Source organism: Oncorhynchus clarkii, chromosome 3 (genome assembly GCF_045791955.1).
Source record: "Oncorhynchus clarkii lewisi isolate Uvic-CL-2024 chromosome 3, UVic_Ocla_1.0, whole genome shotgun sequence".
NCBI lineage: Eukaryota > Metazoa > Chordata > Actinopteri > Salmoniformes > Salmonidae > Oncorhynchus > Oncorhynchus clarkii.
This window is the reverse complement of record NC_092149.1, coordinates 68,896,658-68,921,378: the sequence shown is the minus strand read 5'-3', so window position 1 is coordinate 68,921,378 and position 24,721 is coordinate 68,896,658. Positions and strand designations below refer to the sequence as shown.

General features: G+C 44.7%; 1 protein-coding gene across 2 annotated transcripts in view; it reads left to right on the top strand.

Annotated features, from left to right (window-relative positions):
- The first annotated feature begins 6,580 nt into the window (after positions 1-6,580).
- Positions 6,581-24,721, top strand: part of LOC139402631 (GRIP and coiled-coil domain-containing protein 2-like) — a 29,001-nt gene continuing 10,860 nt past the window's right edge. The window contains exons 1-14 of one of the 2 annotated variants that reach the window (XM_071146543.1): positions 6,581-6,730; positions 7,394-7,453; positions 7,582-7,666; positions 15,236-15,303; positions 15,434-15,538; positions 15,676-16,035; positions 16,187-16,344; positions 16,466-18,170; positions 18,338-18,398; positions 18,628-18,827; positions 22,300-22,419; positions 22,895-23,059; positions 23,354-23,458; positions 24,550-24,712. In XM_071146543.1, the coding sequence (XP_071002644.1) occupies positions 6,725-6,730; positions 7,394-7,453; positions 7,582-7,666; positions 15,236-15,303; positions 15,434-15,538; positions 15,676-16,035; positions 16,187-16,344; positions 16,466-18,170; positions 18,338-18,398; positions 18,628-18,827; positions 22,300-22,419; positions 22,895-23,059; positions 23,354-23,458; positions 24,550-24,712 (3,361 nt within the window). In that variant the 5' untranslated portion in view covers positions 6,581-6,724. The remainder of the gene's footprint in view (positions 6,731-7,393; positions 7,454-7,581; positions 7,667-15,235; positions 15,304-15,433; positions 15,539-15,675; positions 16,036-16,186; positions 16,345-16,465; positions 18,171-18,337; positions 18,399-18,627; positions 18,828-22,299; positions 22,420-22,894; positions 23,060-23,353; positions 23,459-24,549; positions 24,713-24,721) is intronic. The other variant, XM_071146544.1, reaches the window with a different exon arrangement.

Below are 24,721 nucleotides of genomic sequence, written 5' to 3'. Positions count from 1 at the left end.
TGTACGTTCCAAGCACCTTGTCCAGGTTGTCCACGCCTCTTTTGTTGTGGTTGTAATCCAGGATGATGGCTGGCTTCCTGTCCTCACAATCACTGATCTCAGCCGTTTTGTGCAGTGTGCTCAGTCAGACCACATTCTTGTTCCTCTTTGGGAGGTAAGAAACTAGAGGGGTGGTGGGGGTGAAGGCACACTTCGATGAGAAGGCCTCTCTCCCGCTTGTTACGAGGAGTGCAGGGGGGAGCTCAGGCTTGTTCTTTCTAACTGTGCCAACCATGGTGATCTTCCTCTTCAGGAGCTGCTGGCTGAGTTCATAAGAGGTGAAGAAATTGTCACGTGACATTGTGCCCCCTCAGTCCATGTGTCACATCAAACACAACCTGTATTCCCTGGTTCATCCGGGCCTCCAAGGATCAGCTTCCCTGTGTAGACTTGCATCTTCCAAGCGTAGCTGGATTGTGCGTCACAGGCCACCCATATCTTGATGCCATACTTTGCTAGCTTGCTGGGCATATACTGCCGGAAAGGACAGCAACATTTTGACAAAAGAGATTACTATCAGTAATTAGTATCAGCGTCACAGAAAACAATCACATAAATCAATGATATTACAGAAATGCATAATAAGATCAACAGTGAAAATCACTTACATTACAGATATGAAAATAAAAATTTACCTCTGAATGGAACCACTTGCTCATCCACTGTTACTTCAAGTCCAGGGTGGTATAGGTATGGCAGACGCTCCACCCACTTCTCCCAGACCTCTCTTATGGCCACCAGTTTGTCTCTCACACGTCTTGCAAGTCTTGACTCACGGTTATCAAATCGCAAGACTGTGAAAGACTTTCATTGGCATCGTGGCACAGAAAATCGCCCATCCACTCTCTGCATCCCAGAGACATGTAGCCTCGCCTCGTGACCTATACACACCCGCTAAGATTAGCATGTAGGCACGCAGGTCAATCTCATCCATACTTTTCCAGTTGTCTCCATTTTTTCGGAAACCCTCCAAATTTGTCATCTCCAGGATGATTTTTTCGATGGCTGGTGTGATGAACATGTAGAATGGTGAGGCGATGTCCTGGGCATGGGCAACTGCATGTGTTATGGGCCCATCCTTATGACATTTTGTGCTGCTATCCTGCTCTGGTTGTCATATGGTGACAAGGACCATGTTATTTTGATGTTCTTTGACAAAAATGTCTCTTTCAGCGTTCCTCTTCATCTGAAGATGATGCATTGTGCTCTGGGTTGTATTTTTCCCCTCTTCTTCTTTAAATGTGCAACCAGAGGGAAAAACTTTCTAGATCACCTGTACTCCACACACAGACGCGTACAAAGCTCTCCCTCGCCCTCCATTTGGTAAATCTGACCACAACTCTATCCTCCTGATTCCTGCTTACAAGCAAAAATTAAAGCAGGAAGCACCAGTGACTCGGTCTATTAAAAAGTGGTCAGATGAAACAGATGCTAAACTACAGGACTGTTTTGCTATCACAGACTGGAACATGTTCCGGATTCTTCCGATGGCATTTAGGAGTACACCACATCAGTCACTGGCTTTATCAATAAGTGCATCGAGGACGTCGTCCCCACAGCGACTGTACGTACATACCCCAACCAGAAGCCATGGATTACAGGCAACAATCGCACTGAGCTAAAGGGTAGAGCTGCTGCTTTCAAGGTGCGGGACTCTAAGCTTACAAGAAATCCTGCTATGCCCTGCGATGAACCATCAAACAGGCAAAGCGTCAATACAGGGCTAATATTGAATCATACTACACCAGCTCTGACGCTCGTCTTATGTGGCAGGGCTTGCAAACTATTACAGACTACATTGGCACAGCCACGAGCTGCCCAGTGACACGAGCCTACCAGATGAGCTAAATCACTTCTATGCTCGCTTCGAGGGAAGCAACACTGAGGCATGCATGAGAGCATCAGCTGTTCCGGACGACTGTGTGATCACGCTGACGTGAGTAAGACCTTTAACCTTTTGTGACTACGGGGCAGTATTTTCATTTTTGGAAAAAAACGTTCCCGTAGTAAACGGGATATTTTGTCAGGACAAGATGCTAGAATATGCATATAATTGACAGCTTAGGATAGAAAACACTCTAAAGTTTCCAAAACTGTCAAAATATTGTCTGTGAGTATAACAGAACTGATGTTGCAGGCGAAAGCCTGAGAAAAATCCAATCCGGAAGTGCCTCATGTTTTGAAAGCGCTGCGTTCCAATGTGTCCCTATTGAGCAGTGAATGGGCTATCAACCAGATTACTCTTTCTCCATATTCCCGAAGGTGTCTACAGTTTTACGCATTTATGTTGAAGAATACCTGTAGGCGGCTACATTGCGCAAGTGGTCACCTGATGCTCCCAGAGAGATTCTTGCGTAAAATACAGAGGTAGCCATTACTCCAATCGGTCCTACTTAAAAACGAATTGTCCCGATGGATATATTATCGAATAGATATTTGAAAAACACCTTGAGGATTGATTATAAACAACGTTTGCCATGTTTCTGTCGATATTATGGAGCTAATTTTGAATATTTTTAGCCGTTTTCGTGACTGCAATTTCCAGGCGATTTCTCCGCCAAACGTGAAGAACAAACAGAGCTATTTCGCCTACAAAAATAATATTTTTGGAAAAAAGGAACATTTGCTATCTAACTGGGAGTCTCGTGAGTGAAAACATCCGAAGCTCATCAAAGGTAAACGATTTAATTTGATTGCTTTTCTGATTTCCGTGACCAAGTTACCTGCTGCTAGCTGAACAAAATGCTATGCTAGGCTATCGATAAACTTACACAAATGCTTGTCTAGCTTTGGCTGTAAAGCATATTTTGAAAATCTGAGATGACAGGGTGATTAACAAAAGGCTAAGCTGTGTCTCAATATATTTCACTTGTGATTTTCATGAATAGGAATATTTTCTAGTAATATTTATGTCCGTTGCGTTATGCTAATTAGTGTCAGATGATGACAACGGTCCCGTTCACGGGTTGGGGTGTCACTAGAGGAAACAGGCTAACATACACAAGGCTGCGGGGCCAGACGGATTACCAGGATGTGTGCTCCAGGCATGTGCTGACCAACTGGCAGGTGTCTTCACTGACATTTTCAACATGTCCCTGATTGAGTCTGTAATACCAACATGTTTCAAGCAGACCACCATAGCCCCTGTGCCCAAGAACACAAAGGCAACCTGCCTAAATGACTACAGACCCATAGCACTCACGTCCGTAGCCATGAAGTGCTTTGAAAGGTTGGTAATGGCTCACATCAACACCATTATCCCAGAAACCCTAGACCCACTCCAATTTGCATACCCACCAAACAGATCCACACTGCCATTTCCCACCTGGACAAAAGGAACAGTTATGAGAGAATGCTATTCATAGACTATAGCTCAGCATAGTACCCTCAAAGCTGATCACTAAGCTAAGGATCCTGGGACTAAACACCTCCCTCTGCAACTGGATCCTGTACTTCCTGACGGAAGCCCCCAGGTGGTGAGGGTAGGTAGCGACACATCTGCCACGCTGATCCTCAACACTGGAGCTCCACAGGGGTGCGTGCTCAGTCCCCTCCTGTACTCCCTATTCATCCACGACTGCATGGCCAGGCACGACTCTAACACTGTCATTAAATTTGCAGACGAAACAACAGTGGTAGGCCTGATCACCGACAACGACGAGACTAGAATGCCAGAATAACAACCTATCCCTCAACGTAACCAAGACTAAGGAGATGTTTGTGGACTAGAGGAATAGGCGGACCGGGCACGCCCCCATTCTCATTGACGGGGCTGTAGTGGAGCAGGTTGATAGCTTCAAGTACCTCGGTGTCCACATCAACAACAAACTAGAATGGTCCAAACACACCAAGACAGTCGTGAAGAGGGCACGACAAAGCCTATTCCCCCTCAGGAAACTAAAAAGATTTGTCATGGGTCCTGAGATCCTCAAAAGGTTCTACAGCTGCAACATCGAGAGCATCCTGACTGTTTGCATCACTGCCTGTCACTGCAATTGCTCGGCCTCTGACCGCAAGGCACTACAGAGGGTAGTGCGTACGGCCCAGTACATCAATGGGGTTAAGTTGCCTGCCATCCAGGACCTCTACACAAGGCGGTGTCAGAGGAAGGCCCTAAAAATTGTCAAAGACCCCAGCCACCCCAGTTATAGACTGTTCTCTCTACTACCGCATGGCAAGTGGTACCGGAGTGCCAAGTCTAGGGCAAAAAGGTTTCTCAACAGTTCTATACTCCTCTGTAAACTAGTCATCTCTGTATACCTGTCGCAAGACCCACTGGTTGATGCTTCTTTGTAAAACCCTCTTAGGCCTCACTCTCCCCTATCTGAGATGCCCACTGCAGCCCTCATCCTCCACATACAACACCCGTTCTGCCAGTCACATTCTGTTAAAGGTCCCCAAAGCCCACACACATCCCTAGGTCGCTCCTCTTTTCAGTTTGCTGCAGCTAGCGACTGGAACGAGCTGCAAAAAAAACTCAAACTGAACAGTTTTATCTCCATTTCTATATTCAATGACTCAATCAACTGACAGTTGTGGCTGTTTCGCATGATGTATTGTTGTCTCTACCTTTTTACCCTTTGTGCTGTTGATTGTTCCCAATAAGGTTAGTGCCATGTTTTGTGCTGCTACCATGTTGTGCTGCTGCCATGTTTTGTTTCTACCATGTTGTTGTCATGTTGTGTTGCTACCATGCTGTGTTGTCATGTGTTGCTGCCATTCCATGTTGTTGTCTTAGGTCTCTCTTTATGTATTGTTGTGGTGTCTCTCTTGTCGTGATTTTGTCCTTTAAAAAAAAAATGTATCCCAGTCCCGGCCCCCGCAGGAGGCCTTTTGGTAGGCCGTCATTGTAAATAAGAATGTGTTCTTAACTGACTTGCCTAGTTAAATAAATGTTAAATTAAAACATTTCAAATAAAATACAGTATAGCTTTACTCTGTGAACAGACAACACTGACCTTTTCTTGTATGGGTTACCCAGTGGTAATACGTAGTGACTGGATCGAGTGACTTCACTCCTGGAGCCTGCTGAATAGCATGTGTGACATACAGACAGGAAATGATTTAGTAGCTACAGTAACATAGTCATTTATGTGAAACATGTACCAATTCTGTTTAGCCTGAGAAAAAAACAGACCTTTTTTAAAATTAAAACCTAGTCCCGTGTACAGAACATCAATAGTTTCTCGCATCCCAAACAATTACACACCTTCACTGATTGAATTGCACCAACGACTTAAAGTTAAAATAAAGTTAAGTTGTTGGAGTACTGTATTTAATGGGAATATTTAGGATGTACAGTATATGTTTAGCATATTACATATTGTCCCTTTCTGTAATTTACATGATTTCCAGTGTTCTGTTTGTAACACTCGATTCGATGGTCACTAGACCATATGCTATATGTTATGAATTAAACTAATATCTGTTTATACTAGTTATTTATGCCACACTGGATGCATAAAAACCCAGGACACACTGATTATTATTGTATTCTGTGTAACACTGTGTGATTCTGTAGCAGCTGACAAAGTCATTGCCTTTTGTTTTGACTTCCTACAAGCTTTTTGGCTGGTGATTACAGTATACTTTGTGCTGTCTGATTAGGATATAACGGGCCTGTCTCCAAGGGGCCTGTTAGACATTTTCTCTGCTTCTGTGCTGGAGGTTATTGCTGGAGGTGTCTCCCTGTAGCAACTTGTAATTAATCTGATTGATTTATGATTGACTTTATCTGCGACTGCTCTTCTATTTTGTTCACCTGGAAATGGCTATTACAGGGTATAATTAACTAATGTTACTTTGAAACTAACTAAATTCTGCACTTTTTACTATTTGGTGAATTTGGTGAAGACTAATGTTCTGAATGGACAACAGCAGTATCGAAAACAGGAACAAAAAAGACATTGTCTGAAATTGGAGTGGATGCATTTGTTGAGAAAAGATGCATAAGTGGGAAACTCATTTGAGGTGTCAAAAATGGTGTATGAGCTTGGAAAAGTGGGGTCTGTCGAGCAACCAGTAATGGTCTTATTTTTATTAATTGTATTGATTAATTGTATTTCAAAAGAATCCAGGCAACAGTAGTTTTCTGTTTTGAACTTTGGAGTAGAGCACCCATCAAAGGAGTCATCTCAGGGGTGACGACAGATGTTCAGGTTGAATACCTGAAGAGAATTCCTGGTGTGGTGGTGCCCGGTTATTGACCCGCTCGGTGAATGAAGAAATGCCACTTTTAAAAACTGTGCAGCACTTGCTCTGGCTGCTGCAGAAATGTTTTTGGGACTCAAGGATTCTACACCTGAAGACATGCAAAGAGTACTGGCCCGGAAGACCCGCCCTACATATTTTTACAGAAAAGTTGTTTGATTTAGCTTATTTTATTTATCGATTTTTGGGGTCGTTTTTTTTGTAGTTTATTTCGTTTTTGGGGGAATCCTGTTTCCATCCTGCATAGTAGGTGGCGGGATGCACATTAAATTGTGTGATCGCCAATATACCATCGATGAAGAAGATTTGACCTACGTTCGTTGTGACGTATGTACGTACGGACGTTGGTTGAAGCGGAAATGACCTGAAGCTTTAGACAGCACCAAAATATTGAAATCCTTTCGTTTTCAAATCGTACAGTAACACAGATTACCGATTTCGTTAACGATTGGGTACTTAAATTGCGTCGATCAAGATGGAGGTAAGTTTGGTCCAACGACAAGGAAGTGTTTGTAGCATGTTTGGCTAGCTGGCATAGCTAACACTAGAGATGAGAACTTAATCGCCATTGTAATAAACTATATGCGATACTACTGCCTACTGAGCTGCTAACAATACTTTTTAGTTCTCATACATCTTACCAAAATGACTGGCATAGTTAGCTAGCTATTAAGGTACTGTAACGTTAGCCATGGACAACTAACTAGTTGTTTCCTTATCCAGAAGTATTCACATGCTTTCATATCACCAGGCAAAGAAATCTAGCTAACGTTAGATGAGTTTAGTTACGTGATACCTACTCGTCGCTTCTTTTAGGGTTTGCCTAAGCTGCAAAGGTGAGATTAGTGTGTGTGTGTGTGTGTGTGTGTGTGTGTGTGTGTGTGTGTGTGTGTGTGTGTGTGTGTGTGTGTGTGTGTGTGTGTGTGTGTGTGTGTGTGTGTGTGTGGCATTGTTCGAGAGCAGTGTCAAATCCGTGATGCATTGTAGTTAAATTATAGCTGACTGACTGATCTAGAAAATAATAATGAGTAGCTAGTAATGTATGATCAAATGTGATATGTACATAATTCAGTTAGTTGGCAGTTGTATGGTGTGTATGTGTCATACCTGTATCCTGTTTTATGTCATTTTTTCTCTACAACAGCAGGACACCAGCCCAGAGTCTGTGACCTCACCTCCTCCAGGTGCCGCCGCTAAGTCAAAGGTGCAGCACATAATGCTTTCTATGTCTTACTTTCTATGTGTTACCTCTTTGTCTTACTGGTACCTCTGTCTTACTGGTACCTCTTTGTCTTACTGGTACCTCTTTGTCTTACTGGTACCTCTTTGAAGTTGGACACGTTGTCCAAAGATGACCTCATCAAGTTTGCCAAGAAGCAGATGGCTGCCATACAGAAGATGAAGTCCAAATGTGCAGGTATTTGATGCATCTGTCATACATTGTTTAAATCAAATCACATTTTATTGGTCACATAGACATATTTAGCAGATGTTATTGCAGGTGTAGCAAAATGCTTGTGTTCCTAGCTCCAACAGTGCAGTAGAATCTAACAATTCACGACTATAGACAAATCTAAAAGTAAAAGAATGGAATAAAGAAATATATAAATATTAGGACGAGCAATGTCGGAGTGGCATTGACTAAAATACAGTAGAATAGAGTGCAGTATATACAGTTTTTAACATTTTATTTCACCTTTATTTAACCAGGTAGGCTAGTTGAGAACAAGTTCTCATTTGCAACTGCGACCTGGCCAAGATAAAACAAAGCAGTGTGACACAGACAACAACACAGAGTTACACATGGAGTAAACAATAAACAAGCCAATAAAACAATAAACAAGTCAATGACACAGTAGAAAAAAGAAAGTCTATATACAGTGTGTGCAAAAGGCATGAGGAGGTAGGCAATAAATAGGCCATAGGAGCGAATAATTACAATTTAGCAGATTAACACTGGAGTGATAAATGAGCAGATGATGATGTGCAAGTAGAGATACTGGTGTGCAAAAGAGCAGAAAAGCAAATAAAATAAAAACAGTATGGGGATGAGGTAGATAGATTGGGTGTGCTATTTACAGATGGACTATGTACAGCTGCAGCGATCGGTTAGCTGCTCAGATAGTTGATGTTTAAAGTTGGTGAGGGAAATAAGTCTCCAACTTCAGTGATTTTTGCAATTCGTTCCAGTCACTGGCAGCAGAGAACTGCAGGTCGCAGTGGTGGGTGGTATAAGGTGATTTGGTAACAAAACGGATGGCACTGTGATAGACTGCATCCAGTTTGCTGAGTAGAGTGTTGAAAGTTATTTTGTAGATGACATCATCGAGGATCGGTAGGATAGTCAGTTTTACTAGGTTAAGTTTGGCGGCGTGACTGAAGGAGGCTTTTTTTTAAAATAGAAAGCAGATTCTAGATTGGATTTTGGATTGGAGATGTTTAATGAGTCTGGAAGGAGAGTTTACAGTCTAGCCAGACACCTAGGTATTTATAGTTGTCCACATATTCTAGGTTGGAACCGTCGAGGGTGGTGATGCTAGTCGGGCGGGCGGGTGCGGGCAGCGAACGGTTGATAAGCATGCATTTGGTTTTCCTAGCATTTAAGAGCAGTTGGAGGCCACGGAAGGAGTGTTGTAAGGCATTGAAGCTCGTCTGGAGGTTAGTTAGCACAGTGTCCAAGGAAGGGCTAGAAGTATACAGAATGGTGTCGTCTGCGTAGAGGTGAATCAGGGAATCGCCCGCAGCAAGAGCGACATCATTGATATATACAGAGAAAAGAGTCAGCTCGAGAATTGAAACCTGTGGTACCCCCATAGAGACTGCCAGACGTCCGGACAACATGCCCTCCGATTTGACACGCTGAACTCTGTCTGCAAAGTAGTTGGTGAACCAGGCGAGACAGTTATTAGAAAAACCAAGGCTATTGAGTCTGCCCGATAAGAATGTGGTGATTGACCGAGTCGAAAGCCTTGGCCAGGTCGATGAAGAGGGCTGCACAGTACTGTCTTTTATCGATGGCGGTTATATGTTTTGAGCGTGGCTGAGATGCACCCAATCTCAGAATTGTTGGTGGCCTTCCTAAGCCAGGATTCAGACACGGCAAGGACATCAGGGCTGGCAGAGTGTGCTAAAGCAGTGAGTAAAACAAACTTAGGGAGGAGGCTTCTGATGTTGACATGCATGAAACCAAGTTTTTTTGGATCACAGAAGTCAGCAAATGAGGGTGCCTGGGGACACGCAGGGCCTGGGTTTACCTCCATATCACCCGAGGAACAGAGGAGGAGTAGGATGAGGGTACGGCTAAAGGCTGTCAAAGCTGGTCGCCTCGAGCGTTGGGGACAAAGAATAAAAGGAGTAGATTTCTGGGCGTGGTAGAATAGATTCAGGGCATAATGTGCAGACGGGTATGGTGGGGTCAGAAGTTTACATACACCTTAGCCAAATACATTTAAACTCAGTTTTACAATTCCCAACATGTAATCCTAGTAAAAATTCCCTGTCTTAGGTCAGTTAGGATCACCACTTCATTTTAAGAATGAAATGTCAGGATAATAGTAGAGAATGATTTATTTCAGATTTTATGTCTTTCATCACATTCCCAGTGGGTCAGAAGTTTGCATACACTCAATTAGTATTTGGTAGCATTGCCTTTAAATTGTTTAACCTGGGTCAAATGTTTTGGGTAGCCTTCTACAAGCTTCCCACAATAAGTTAGGAGGAATGGGCCAAAATTAACCCAACAGAGCTAGTGTAACTGAGTCAGGTTTGTAGGCCTCTTTACTCACACACACTTTTTCAGTTCTGCCCACAAATGTTCTATAGGATTGAGGTCAGGGCTTTGTGATGGCCACTTCAATACCTTGACTTTGTTGTCCTTAAGCCATTTTGCCAGAACTTTGGAAGTATGCTTGGGGGTCATTGTCCATTTGGAAGACCCATTTGCGACCAAGCTTTAACTTCCTGACTGATGTCTTGAGATGTTGCTTCAATATATCCACCTAATTTTCTTTTTTTATGACGCCATCTATTTTGTGAAGTGCACCAGTCCCTCCTGCAGTAAAGCACCCCCACAACATGATGCTGCCACCCCCGTGCTTCACGGTCGGGATGGTGTTCTTCAGCCTGCAAGCCTCCCCCTTTTCCCTCCAAATATAACGATGGTCATTATGGCCAAACGGTTCTATTTTTGTTTCATCCGACCAGAAGACATTTCTTCAAAAAGTACGATCTTTGTCCCCATATGCAGTTGCAAGCCGTAGTATGGATTTTTTTATGGCGATTTTGGAGCGGTGGCTCTTCCTTGCTGAGCGGCCTTTCATGTTATGTCGATGTAGGACTTGTTTTACTGTGGATGTAGATACTTTTGTACCTGTTTTCTCCAGCATCTTCAGAAGGTCCTTTGCTGTTGTTTTGGGATTGATTTGCACTTTTTGCACCAAAGCACGTTCATCTCTAGGAGACAGAACGCGTCTCCTTCCTGAGCGGTATGATGGCTGAGTGGTCCCCTGGTGTTTATACTTGCAGATTATTGTTTGTACAGATGAACATGGTACCTTCAGGTGTTTGGAAGTTGCTCCCAAGGATAAACCAGACTTGTGGAGGTCTACAATATTTTTTCTGAGGTCTTGGCTGATTTCTTTTGATTTCCCATGATGTCAAGCATAGAGGCACTGAGTTTGAAGGTAGGCCTTGAAATACATCCACAGGTACACCTCCACTTGACTCAAATGATGTCAATTAGCCTATCAGAAGCTTTCTAGAATTTTCCAAGCTGTTTAAAGGCACAGTCAACTTAGTGTATGTAAACTTCTGACCCACTGGATTTGTGATACAGTGAAGTAATCTGTCTGTAAACAATTGTTGGAAAAATTACATGCACTAAGTAGATGTCCTAACCGACTTGCCAAAACTATAGTTTGTTAACAAAACATTTGTGGTTGAAAAACAAGTTTTAATGACTCCAACCTAAGTGTATGTAAACTTACAATTTCAACTGTACATATAAGATGAGTAAAGCAGTATGTAAACATTATTAAAGTGATTACTGTTCCATTATTAAAATGGCCGGTGATTCCATATCTACGTACAGCACCAGGTTTAAAAAAACAAAACTATTTTCTACATTGTAGAATAGTAGTGAAGACATCGAAACTATGACATAACACATGGAATCATGTAGTAACCAAAAAGGTGTTAAATGAATCAAAATATGTTTTATATTTGAGATTCTTCAAAGTAGCCACCCTTTGCCTTGAGGACAGCTTTGCCCACTCTGTGACAAGGTAGGGGTGGTATGCAGAAGAGAGCCATATTTGGTCCAAAAAAACCATGTCCATATTATGGATAGCTCAAATAAGCAAAGAGAAACAACAGTCCATCATTACTTTAAGACAAAGGTCAATACGGAAAATGTCAAGAACTTTGAAAATCCATCAAGCGCTATGATGAAACTGGCTCTCATGAGGACCGCAATAGGAAAGGAAGACCCAGAGTTACTTGTGCTGCAGAGGATAAGTTCATTAGAGTTAACTGCACCACAGATTGCAACCCAAATAAATGCTTCACAGAGTTCAAGTAACAGACACATCTAAACATCAACTGTTCAGTGGAGACGGCGTGAATCAGGCCATAATGGTCGAATTGCTGCAAAGAAACCACTACTAAAGAACACCAATAATAAGAAGATACTTGCTTTGGCCAAGAAACACAAGCATTGGACATTAGACCGGTGGAAATCTGTCCTTTGTTCTTACGAGTCCAAATGTGAGATTTTTGGTTCTAACCGCCGTGTCTTTGTGAGATGCGGAGTAGGTGAACGGATGATCTCCGCATGTGTGGTTCCCACCGTGAAACATGGAGGAGGAGGTGTGATGGTGTGGGGTGCTTTGCTGGTGACGCTGTCTGATTTATTTAGAATTCAATGCACACTTAGCCAGCATGGCAACCACAGCATTCTGCAGCGATACACCATCCCATCTGATTTGGGCTTAGTGGGACTATCATTTGTTTTTCAATAGGACAATGACCCAAAACACACCTCCAGGCTGTGTAAGGGCTATTTGACTAAGAAAGAGAGTGACGAAGTGCTGCATCAGATGACTTGGCCTCCACAATCACCCGACCTCAACCGAATTGAGATGGTTTGAGATGAGTTGGACCGCAGAGTGAAGGAAAAGCAGCCAACAAGTGCTCAGCATATGTGGGAACTCCTTCAAGACTGTTGGAAAAGCATTCCAGGTGAAGCTGGTTGAGAGAATGCCAAGCGTGTGCAAAGCTATCATCAAGGCAAAAGGTGGCTACTTTGAAGAATCTGACATTTTAAATTAATTTTTATAACTTTTTTTGTTGTTGGTTACTACATTATTCCATATGTGTTATTTCATATTTCATAGGATGTCTTTATTCTACAATGTAGAAAATAGTAAAAATAAAGAAAAACCCTTGAATGAGTAGGTGTGTCCAAACTTTTGACTGGTACTGTATATAGGGCAGCAGCCTCAGGTGCAGGGTTGAGTAACCGGGTGGTAGCCGGCTAGTGATGGCTATTTAACAGTCTGATAGCCTTTAAACAGAGAGACTGAAAAACCTGTCTGAGCTTTGATGCACCTATACTGACTTCACCTTCTGGATGATAGTGGGGTGAACGGGCTGTGGCTCGTGCCGTTGATGTCCTTGATGATCTTTTTGGCCTTCCTGTGACATCGGGTGCTGTAGGTGTCCTGGAGGGCAGGCAGTGTGCCCCCAGTGATGCGATGGGCAGACCGTACCACCCTCTGGAGAGCCCTGTGGTTGCGGGCGTGGAAGTTGCTGTACCTGGCGGTGATACAGCCTGACCGGATGCTCTCAATTGTGCATCTGTGAAAGTTTCTGAGGGTCTTAGGTGCCAAGCCAAATTTCTTCAGCCTCCTGAGGTTGAAGAGGCGCTGTTGCGCCTTCTTCACCACACTGTCTGTGTGGGTAGACCTTTTCAGATCGTCAGTGACGTGTACGACCAGGAACTTGAAGCTTTCCACCTTCTCTACTGCGGTCCCTTTGATGGGTCCCTTTGAAAACTTCGTTTTGTTGATGGAGAGTTTATTTTCCTGGCAAGACTCTGCCAGTGCCCTCACCTCCTCCCTGTAGGCTGTCTCCTCATTGTTGGTAATCAGGCCTACTACTGTTGTGTCGTCTGCAAACTTGATGATTGAGTTGGTGTGCTTGGCCACAGTCGTGGGTGAACAGGGAGTACAGGAGGGGGATGAGCACACAACGTCGTGGGGCCCCTGTGTTGAGGATCAGTGAAGTGGAGGTATTGTTTCCTACCTTCACCACCTGGGGGTGGCCCGTCAGGAAGTCCAGGACCCAGTTGCACAGGGCGAGGTTCAGACCCAGTGCCCCGAGCTTAATGGGTACTATGGTGTTGAATGCTGAACTATAGTCAATGAACAGCATTCTGACGTAGGTATTCCTCAGATGGAATAGAGCAGTACGATGGCGATTGCATCGCCTGTGGATCTATTGGGGCGGTAAGCAAATGAGAGTGGATCTTGGGTGTCAGGTAAGGTGGAGGTGATATGATCCTTAACCAGCCTCTCAAAGCACTTCAAATCAAAGTTTATTTGTCACGTGTGCCGAAGTGAAATGCTTACTTACAGACTAACCAATAGTGCAAAAAAGGTATTAGGTGAACAATAGGTAGGTAAAGAAATAAAACAACAGTAAAAAGACAGGCTATATACAGTAGCGAGGCTATAAAAGTAGCGAGGCTACATACAGACACCGGTTTGTCAGACTGATTGAGGTAGTATGTACATGTAGATATATTTAAAGTGACTATGCATATATGATGAACAGAGAGTAGCAGTAGCGTAAAAGAGGGGTTGGTGGGATACAATGCAGATTGCCCGGTTAGCCAATGTGCGGGAGCACTGGTTGGTCGGCCCAATTGAGGTAGTATGTACATGAACGTATAGTTAAAGTGACTATGCATATATGATAAACAGAGAGTAGCAGCAGCGTAAAAGAGGGGTTGGGGGGGTGATGACAGAAGTGAGTGTTACGGGGCGATAGTCTTTTAGTTCAGTAACCTTTGTATTCTTGGGTACAGGAACAGTGGTGGACATCCTGAAACAAGTGGGGTCAGTTGTAAAAACACTTCCGCCAGCTGGTCTGCACATGCTCTGAGGACGTGGCTAGGGATGCCGTCTGGGCTAGTGCATGCTTACATTTCTTACTCACATCGGCCACGGAGAACGAGAGCCCACAGTCCTTGGGGGCATGCCGCGTCGGTGGCACTGTGTTGTCCTCAAAACAGGCGAAGAAGGTCTGGGCTAGCTTGTCTGGCAGCAAGAAGTTGGTGTCCGCGACGCAGCTGGTTTTCCCTTTGTAGTCCGTGATTGTAGACCCTGCCACATACAGTGGGGCAAAAAAAGTATTTAGTCAGCCACCAATTGTGCAAGTTCTCCCACTTAAAAAGATGAGAGAAGCCTGTCATTTTCATCATAGGTACACTTCAACTGTGACAGACAAAATGAGAAAAAAAATCCGGAATTAATGAATTTATTTGCAAATTATGGTGGAAAATAAGTATTTGGTCACCTACAAAAAAGCACTCATGATGAAATTACAGGCCTCTCTCATCTTTTTAAGTGGGAGAACTTGCACAATTGGTGGCTGACTAAATACTTTTTTGCCCCACTGTATGTCTCGTGTCTGAGTCGTTGAATTGCGACTCCACTTTCTCTCTGTACTGACGTTTTGCCTGTTTGATTTCCTTATGGAGGGAATAAATACAATGTTAGCATTCAACCATTTTCCCAGTCACCAGTCACCTGGGTAAATGCGGTGGTTTGCGCTTTCAGTTTTGTGCGAATGCTGCCATCTATTCACGGTTTACCATTCAATGTTGTGATCGTTGATAATATTAATACAGTAGCTGGTTGGATTTCCATTTTTAATAATTGTTGTCCTTTCTGTTTCTCTCTTTTTGTATTTTTTTTTATTACAGTTTTGGAAAAGGAGGTTGATACTCTCAAGTCTCAGCCAAAAGGCAATTCAGGTGACTCCATCATACAGGTTTGTGGTCTTAAAATCTTACATGAGAAAATGTATAATCTCATGCTGCTGAAGTGCAAAGGTGTTCTGTTCATTTCTATTTTATTCATGAGTGATTGTCAGTAATGTGTTTTCCATTCTGTTCTACTAGGAACTGACCGAGAGGATGAGTGCCTTGTTGCTGGAAAAGGCTGAGACCCAGCAGAGTGCGGTGTTGCTGCGGAAGGAGAATGAGAAGGTCAAGCACCGGGAACAGGTGAACTATAGTAGACCATGTCATCTGTCTGTGTAGGCCAGACCAGTAGTCACCCACCCTGGCCCTTGATAACTACAGGGTGTTTAGCCTTTTGTTCCAGTCCAGTTCTAACTTTGTTTTCTGTTGAATATGACCAGGATGCAGTAGGGAAACTGGCCACCCTGCTGGGAGAGTTGGACCAGGCCAAGGAAGACCACCAGAAGAAAATTGCATCCTTGGAGAAGAGCTTAGACTCATCCCAAGCCAAACACAAAGAAGAAGTTGAATTTTTCCAGAGGCTTCTGAGGAAGAAAGAAGAGAATGACAGAGAGAAAGAGAGCGAAAGAGAGAAAGAAAAGCAGAGAGAAAGGGAACACACAAACCAGAGTGTAGAAGCTGTTAGCTGCAGCCTGGAGTCACAGATCCTGAGTCTGCAGACAGAGCTAGCTGCAGCCTTGGAGCGAAGCGCTCAGGTGGCTTCAGTGCTGCAAGAAGACCACCAGAGGGCGCTGACAGAGGTTAGTTAAAAATTAGTGTATAAAAAATGTTACAAAAGAAAAACCGTTACTCTGTTGTAAGCTGATAGTTGATGAAGACCACCTGCTTTAAATGTAGCAATAAAGTGTGTGTGTGTGTGTGTGTGTGTGTGTGTGTTTATTTTCCTTTCAGGCCCAGCAGGAAGTAGAGAACCTGAGAGAGGAGTTGGCTCAGCATAGTGTGCAACATGAAGAGGAGCTGAGAGCTCTGGAAGAGGACTTTGAGATGGAGAAAGAGAGACTGCTACTCCTCCAAGAGGAGCTCAGTGAGCAGCTGGCTCTCAAAGACAGGTGGGGCCTAGTGCTACACATTGGTGATGGACGAGCTAAGTCATACAATGTACAGTAAAATGCTTTGAGCAGCTAGAAAAAGTGCTTTATTAATCCAATCTTCTACCTCTTGTTATGACAGCTTCCTGCAGGATGTGCAGGAAGATGAGGAGGAGCCTAGCGGCCGCAGCTCAGGGCTAGCCAGGATGTTGCAGCTGTCTGGTTTAAGTCTGATTGATGCCAGTGATGGAGAGACAGAGAGCGGACAGCTACGATCTGCCCTGGAGGACCAGCAATCCCAGAATACCATGCTGCAAGACGAGCTGACCTTCCTGGGGAATGTGAAGACTGAACTGGAGGCGGAGCTTGAGAGGGTGAGGGAGGAGTTTCATACAGAGAAGGAGGAACTACAGTTTAAAATCGAAGAGTTGCTTATGACCCGGGAGGTTGCGACCCCTAACCGTGATCTTCTGAGCCTGGAAACCCCTAACCGTGACCTTCAGGAGGCTCAAGCTTTCACTCAGCTCCAGCAGAGCGGCCCACAGAGAGATTCAGTGGACGGCCTACCTGCCAGTCCTGCTAGCCCCTCCAGCCCCAGACAGAGCATGTCCTGCCCTGTCCCTGGTGCAGCCCACCAGAGCCTGACCCTGCAAGAACAGCAGAGTCAGGCTCAGGAGCTGAGGTCCCAGTGTGAGTCCCTAGACAGGAGCCAGGCGGTGGCTGAGTACGAACACACCAGAGACATCCTGAGAGGCCTGGAGACTGAGCTAGGTCAGAGGACCGGGGACGTCACCAGACAGTATGAAGCTATGAAGGAACAGGCGGCTTCTGCAATCCAGGAGCTACAGGAGAGCGTCAGAAGGCTTACTGAGGAGCGAGATGGTCTGGTGGAGAGGGTGAAAGGGTTCGATGAAGACAGAGACAGCCTGTTGGAAAAGGTCCAGGGCCTGGAGAAGAGGCTGGAGAGCTTCCTAAAGCTGACACAGGCAGCCGAGGGGCTGAAGGAGCAGCTGCAGACGTCTATGGAGGAGAAGACTGCGTTAGCCCTCAAGCTAAAGAACTCAGTAGAGGCGCAGACAGTGTTAGCGTCTGAGCTAAAAGCTTCTCTTGAGGTGCAGACAGTGTTAGCTGTAGAGCTAAGGGCTTCAGTGGAGGATCTGAGCAAGCAGAATGGGGAGATCCTCTCTCAGCTACAGATGAAGGAGAGTGCTGTTCAGGAGTTAGAGGAAACAGTCGATGTGGTGAGCACAGAGAGAGACAGAACACTGTCAGCACTGCAGGACAGAGAGATGGAGGTGATGAGGCTGTGGGAGGAAAGAGAGAGGGAGGTGGAGGAGAGTCAAGGCCAAAGAGAGGAGGTGGCTGAGCTACAGGCTCGTATAGAGGAGTTAGAGAAGGAGAGGAGCCTGCTGAAGAATAATCTAGAGGTGGTGCAGAGGGAGAGTTCTAAGAATGTGCAGGGGAGCCCAGGGGAGGAGGTGGAGGAGCTGCAGGCTCGTATAGAGGAGCTGGAGAAGGAGAGGAGCCTGCTGAAGAGTAATCTGGTGGAGGTGGTGGGAGATACTGAAGCTCTACAGAAAGACCTAAGAGAGATGAAACTGGCCAATGAGAAGATGAGAACAGAGAACCAAGAACTACTGACACAGGTCAGCCAGGCTACAGAGACACAGGTCAGCCAGGCTACAGAGACACTGGCAGACAGAGAGAGGGAGGAAAAGGAGGGAAGAGAGACGGAGAGAGAGGAGGAGGAAGAACAGGCGGAGAAGGAGAGCAGAGAGCTAAACCAGCAGCTAACAGAGAAGGACACATTGATATCTCAGCTGAGAAGTGAGATGGCTGGCTTACTGGTAAGTACTTCTTCTGGCTTCTTTCCTTCAAAACATCTACACAACATCTAAAGGACATAAAGGGATTGCTTTTTTCTTAAGCCATGGTTTGTCAAAGTGACTGCTGTGGTATTTTTCATTAGTTCTACAGATTGACTTTTCCCTCCCTCTCTCTTTCCCCCCACCAGTCTTCAGCCCCGTCTCCTGTCTCAGAGGAGAACACAGCCAATGAGTTCACTGAGAAAATCGGTATGTTCCTAATTACTACTGTCCAATGTAGAACAGAACAGGAAACTCTGTGTAATAATACTATGACAGATGAGCAATACAAAACATGTAATTATTGTTTGTTTTGAGATGATCTTCCTCAATGTTTATTAAGCTCATTTAAGAATGACAGATACAAAGTGCCAATCATTGAGGGATACTGATTCCTCCAATGATCTGTGTGTGATGATGTCTCCTCCCTCCATCTCAGCCCTGCTGGAGAAGGAAAGCAAAGAGAAGGATGAGAGGATGAATAAGATCAAGGCGGTGGCTGTGAAAGCCAGGAAGGAGCTGGACACCAGCAGGAAAGAGGCTGTGTCTCTGAAGGAGGAAGTGGAGGTGTTGAAGGCTGAGAGAGAGAGAGTGACCAGCTCAATGAAAGACATCATCCATGGAGCAGAGGGATACAAGGTACTACTCACCCCTGACCCCTAGCCCAGACCCCTCACTACATCCCTACCTTATACAGAATGAACAACATGTGAATTGCTTATTTAGCCGGTGGTACAAATCTGTTTTATTACAAAAAACACTTGAAGAGATGATGAGGAAAATAACAGTGGCTTTTCCCCCAGTGCTCTAGCTTTCTGGCCATAGCTGCTAAGTGTGTCTGTTCAGCAGAGAGCTTTCTGTTTGTGTTTCAGTTAGTATAATGCACAACAGCCACATTAAATGGGATCAGACGGTTGTCTTTATGAATTGGCTCTGGAAGCCATTAGAGATCAAATCACTCTGCTGTGTTTAATGGGAGTTTTGTTCTAGACCTGAATGGATGACCGAAAATAACTTCTGGACATCAGAACAGCGATTACTCACCACGGACTGGAATAAACTTTTTCCTTTAACGAGTCCGACGAGAAGGATATACTGCTTTCACTGGAACAGGCCCAGATCCCCGCCTTATGCGTGAAGAAAAGACGCAGGAAAAGGGGCCGCAGATTGGGCAGCCTTCTGAGAATCCGTAGGCGAGCGAGTAAACTCCCACTGGCAGCCGTTCTTCTTGCTAACTTGCAATCATTGGAAAATAAAATTGATGACCTACGATTAAGATTATCCTACCAACGGGACAAAAACTGTAACATCTTGTGTTTCACCGAGACGTGGCTGAACAATGATACGGACAATATATAGCTAGCGGGATTTTCCATGCACCGGCAGAACAGAGACGCTACCTCTGGTAAGACGAGTTATTTGTCAATAACAGCTGGTGCTCGATGTCTAATATTAAAAAAGTCTTGAGGTATTGCTCACCTGAGGTAGAGTACCTTATGATAAGCTGTAGACCACACTATCTACCAAGAGAGTTCTTATCTATATTATTCGTAGCCGTCTATTTACTACCACGAAGCTGGCACTAAGACCGCTCTCAACCAACTCTAAGGCCATAAGCAAAGAAGAAAATGCTCACTCAGAAGTAGCTCTCCTAGTGGCCGGGGACTTTAATGCAGGCAAACTTAAATCGGTTTTACCAAATTTTTACCAGCATGTCACATGTGCAACCAGAGAATAAAAAAATCAGCACAGACTGGAATATGTTCCGGGATTCATCCAATGGCATTGAGGAGTATACCACCTCAGTCATTGGCTTCATCAATAAGTCCATTGACGATGTCGTCCTCACAGTGACTGTACATACATATCCCAACCAGAAGCCATTATGCCCTTAGATGAACCATCAAACAAGCAAAGTGTCAAGATTGAATCTTACTACACCGGCTCTGACGCTCTTCGGATGTGGCAGGGCTTGAAAACTATTACGGACTACAAAGGGAAACCCAGACGCGAGGTGCCCAATGACACAAGCCTACCAGACAAGCTAAATTCCTTTTAAGCTCGCTTCGAGGCAAGCAACACTGAAGCATGCACGAGAGCACCAGCTGTCCTGGATGACTGTGTGATAACGCTCTCAGTAGCCAATGTGAACAGAAACCTTTAAACAGGTCAACATTCACAAAGCCGCTGGGCCAGACGGATTACCAGGACGTGTACTCAAAGCATGCGCTGACCAACTATCAAGTGTCTTCACTGACATCTTCAACCTCTCCCTGACCGAGTCTGTAATGCTTACATGTTTCAAGCAGACCACCATAGCCCTTGTGCCCAAGAAAACGAAGGTAACCTCCCTAAATGATTACCTCCCTGTGGTACTCACGTCGGTATCCATGAAGTGTTTTGAAAGGCTGGTCATTTCTCACATCAACAGCATCCTCCCGGATTCCTTAGACCCACTCCAATTTGCATACCTCCCCAACAGATCCACAGATGACGCAATCTCAATCGCACTCCCCCCTGCCCTTTCTCACCTGGACAAAAGGAACACCTACGTGAGAATGCTGTTCATTGACTACAGCTCAGTGTTCAACATCATAGTGCCCACAAAGCTCATCACTAACTTAAGGACTCCAAGACTAAATACCTCCCTCTGCAACTGGATCCTGGACTTCCTGATGGGCCGCCCCCCACGTGGTAAGTGTAGGCAACAACACGTCTGTCACGCTGATCCTTAACACTGGGGCCCCTCAGGGGTGTGTACTTAGTCCCCTCCTGTACTCCCTGTTCACCCACGACTGTGTGGCCAAACATGACTCCAACACCATCATTAAGTTTGCTGACAACACAACAGCGATCGGCCTGATCACTGACAACGATGAGACGGCCTATAGGAGGAGGTCAGAGAATTGGCAGTGTGGTGCCAGGACAACAACCTATCCCTCAATGTGCGCAAGACAAAGGAGCTGATCGTGGACTACAGGAAAAGGCGGGTCGAACAGGCCCCTATTAACATCGACGGGCTGTAGTGGAGCGGGTCGAGAGTTTCAAGTTCCTTGGTGTCCACATCACCAATGAACTATTATGGTCCAAACATACCAAAACAGTCGAAGAGGGCACTACAAAACTTTTTCCCCCTCAGGAGACCGAAGAGATTTGGCATGGGTCCCCAGATCCTCAAAAGGTTCTACAGCTGCACCATTGAGAGCATCCTGACCAGTTGCATCACCACCTAGTATGGCAACTGCTCGGCATCTGACCGCAAGTGCGAACCGCCCAGTACATCACTGGGGCCAAACTTCCTGCCATCCAGGACCTATATACTAGGCGGTGTCAGAGGAAAGCCCATAAAATTGTCAGAGACTCCAGTCACCCAAGTTATAGACTGGTGTCTCTGCTACCGCACGGCAAGCGGTACCGGAGCGCCAAGTCAAGGGAACAAAAGGCTCCTCAACAGTTTCTACCCTCAAGCCATTAGACTGCTGAACAATTAATAAAGTCGCTGCTACTCACTGTTTATTATCTATGCATAGTCACTTCACCCCCACCTACATGTACACATTACCTCAACTAGCCTGCACCCCCGCACACTGACTCAGTACCAGTGCCCCCTGTATATAGCCTCGTTATTCTTATTGTGTTACTATTTATTATTATTTTTTATTTTAGTCTACCTGGTAAATAGTTTCTTAACTCTTCTTGAACTGCACTGTTGGTTAAGGGCTTGTAAGTAAGCATTTCAGGGTAAAGTATGCACTTATTGTGTTCGGCGCATGTGAAGTTTGAATACCCTGTCGCTGTAGAACAGGCAGCTTGACATTCGAGCCCTGAATGCTGATTTTGCTGCATGCCGTGGTATATCAGACCCGATATATAGAGAGAACATGTATTTTTAATGTTCTAATTACGTTGTTAACCAGTTTATAATAGCAATAAGGGTCCTCGGGGGTTTGTGGTATATGGCCAATATACCACGGCTAAGGGCTGTGTCTAGGCACTCCGTGTTGTGTCGTGCATAAAACATACCACACCACCTCGTGCCTTATTGCTTAATTAAGCTGCACAACGCCTATTCAATAGTGAATGTGTTTAATACTAAGTGTGTGTGTTGCAGAACTTGCAGCTGGACTACGACAGGCAGACAGAGCAGCTGGATAAGGAGAGAGAGACGGTGGAGGGAGCTGAGAAACAGATCTCTGAGCTGACCAAACGACTAAACAACGCAGTACAACAGGTAACACAGACACACACACAAACCATGCTCAGAAGTCATCCAGCGTGCTCAACCAAACTGACAATTTCCCCCTCGGTCCAAATACAAACTGTCCATTAGTTCATTATTTTCATTCCTCCTCTTCTTCTGATTATATTTTCCTCTTCCTAATTGTCTGTTTCTTGTGAAGTAACGGAGTGTGTGTAAATTAACCAGTGGCTGGTTCCATCTGCTGTTGTGGTGTTGTCAGTCTACTGAGACAGATGCTGGTCTTGGCTGTGTGAGCCGAGAGCTCCCCTGGGACAATACAGACAGAGAAACTCATAACAGTGTCTGAGACATCCCTGGATGTCTTTATGTTAGATATGTTTACCTGATGTGATGTTATTGTTGAAGTGTTCTGTATCCCTGGCTGGCTGATTTATATGGCCAAGGGGACTGGTGTTTGCCAAGAACTCATGAGTGAAGTTTGATTGTGTTTGTGTTCTGTGTCCAGCATGAACAGCTGTGGTCGGAGAGAGAGGACCTGATGACCGAATTGGAGATTCTGAGGAATACGGTGAGACAGATGGAAGGACAGACAGCAGAACTACACAGGCAGACAGACACCCTGAACAGAGACCTGCAGGCTGAGCGACTACTGAAGGAACAGAAGACAAAGGTGTGTGTGTGTGAGAACTATTTTTGTTCAATGCACTGATTGTAAGTCGCTCTGGATAAGAGTGTCTGCTAAATTACCTAAATGTGTGTACACGTTTTACTATTCTTCTGAGTACCAGAAGTCCTCACAAGAATTGTAAAGTAACAGAAATTCAGAGAAGTGAGGACATTTTTTCCAGTCATCGCTTCTAAAAAGGCTATTTTAGACTTAAGGGGTATGTTTAAGGTTAGGGAAAATAGGATTTGGAATCAGTTGTTGGTCACCCAAAAATATAGCCGTGTTTTGTGTCTCCAGGAGCTGTCGTCGTTGCAGAAGGAGGTGGAGGAGTTGACAGTTCAGCTCCGCAGACAGAAGCAGCAGTCTCAGCAGACAACACAGGAGCTGGAGCAGCTACGCAAGGTACACAGTACCCCGCACACACACGCACAAACATGGCAAGGCCACTTAAATAAAGAGGTGGTAAAGCTCTTACTTATAACCTTCACTGGGAGTGATGTTGTGATGTGTGTTGTGATGTGTGTCGTGATGTTGTGATGTGTGTTGTGATGTGTGCCGTGATGTTGTAATGTGTGTCGTGTTGCCTCTAGTCCGAAAAAACAACACTCAGAATCTAGCAGGATGTCAAAGTAACATTTTACCCTCAAGCACTGGAAGCTACTTTTCCATTACTCATACTAAGATATGTGTAGAAATGGGATTGTGTGTTTATATGTTACGATGCAGACAGTGTGTATCTTTATTTCACCTTTATTTAACCAGGTAGGCTAGTTGAGAACACCATTATTTAACCAGGTAGGCTAGTTGAGAACACCTTTATTTAACCAGGTAGGCTAGTTGAGAACACCTTTATTTAACCAGGTAGGCTAGTTGAGAACACCTTTATTTAACCAGGTAGGCTAGTTGAGAACACCTTTATTTAACCAGGTAGGATAGTTGAGAACAAGTTCTCGTTTGCAACTGCAACCTGGCCAAGATTAAGCAAAGCAATTCGACACATACAACAACACAGAGTTACACATGGAATAAACAAAACATACAGTCAATAATACAGTAGAACAAAAGAAAACAAAAAGTCTATATACAGTGAGTGCAAATGAGGTAAGTTAAGGAAATAAATAGGCCATGGTGGCGAAGTAATTACAATATAGCAATTAAACACTGGAATGGTAGATCGGCAGAAGATGAATGTGCAGGTAGAGATACTGGGGTGCAAAGGAGCAAAATAAATAAATAAATACCAGTATGGGGATGAGGTAGGTAGATAGATGGGCTGTTTACAGATGGGCTATGTACAGGGCAGTGATCTGTAACCTGCTCTGACAGCTGGTGCTTAAAGCTAGTGAGGGAAATGTTTTCAATTTGTTCCAGTCATGGGCAGCAGAGAACTGGAAGGAAAGACAACCAAAGGAGGAATTGGCTTTGGGGGTGACCAGTGAGATATACCTGATCTATATTGATCTGTTGTGAATGTGTGTGTGTTATTCTTCCAGGAGGCCCAGCAGAGCTTGTTGTTGGACATGGAGATGGCAGACTATGAACGCCTGGTCAAAGAACTCAACACCAAATTGTCAGAGAAGGACGTGTGTGTGGAGGAGCTGAAAACACAGATACACACACACACACAGAAAGAAGACACACTCAACCAGGAGATCGGTACCCACA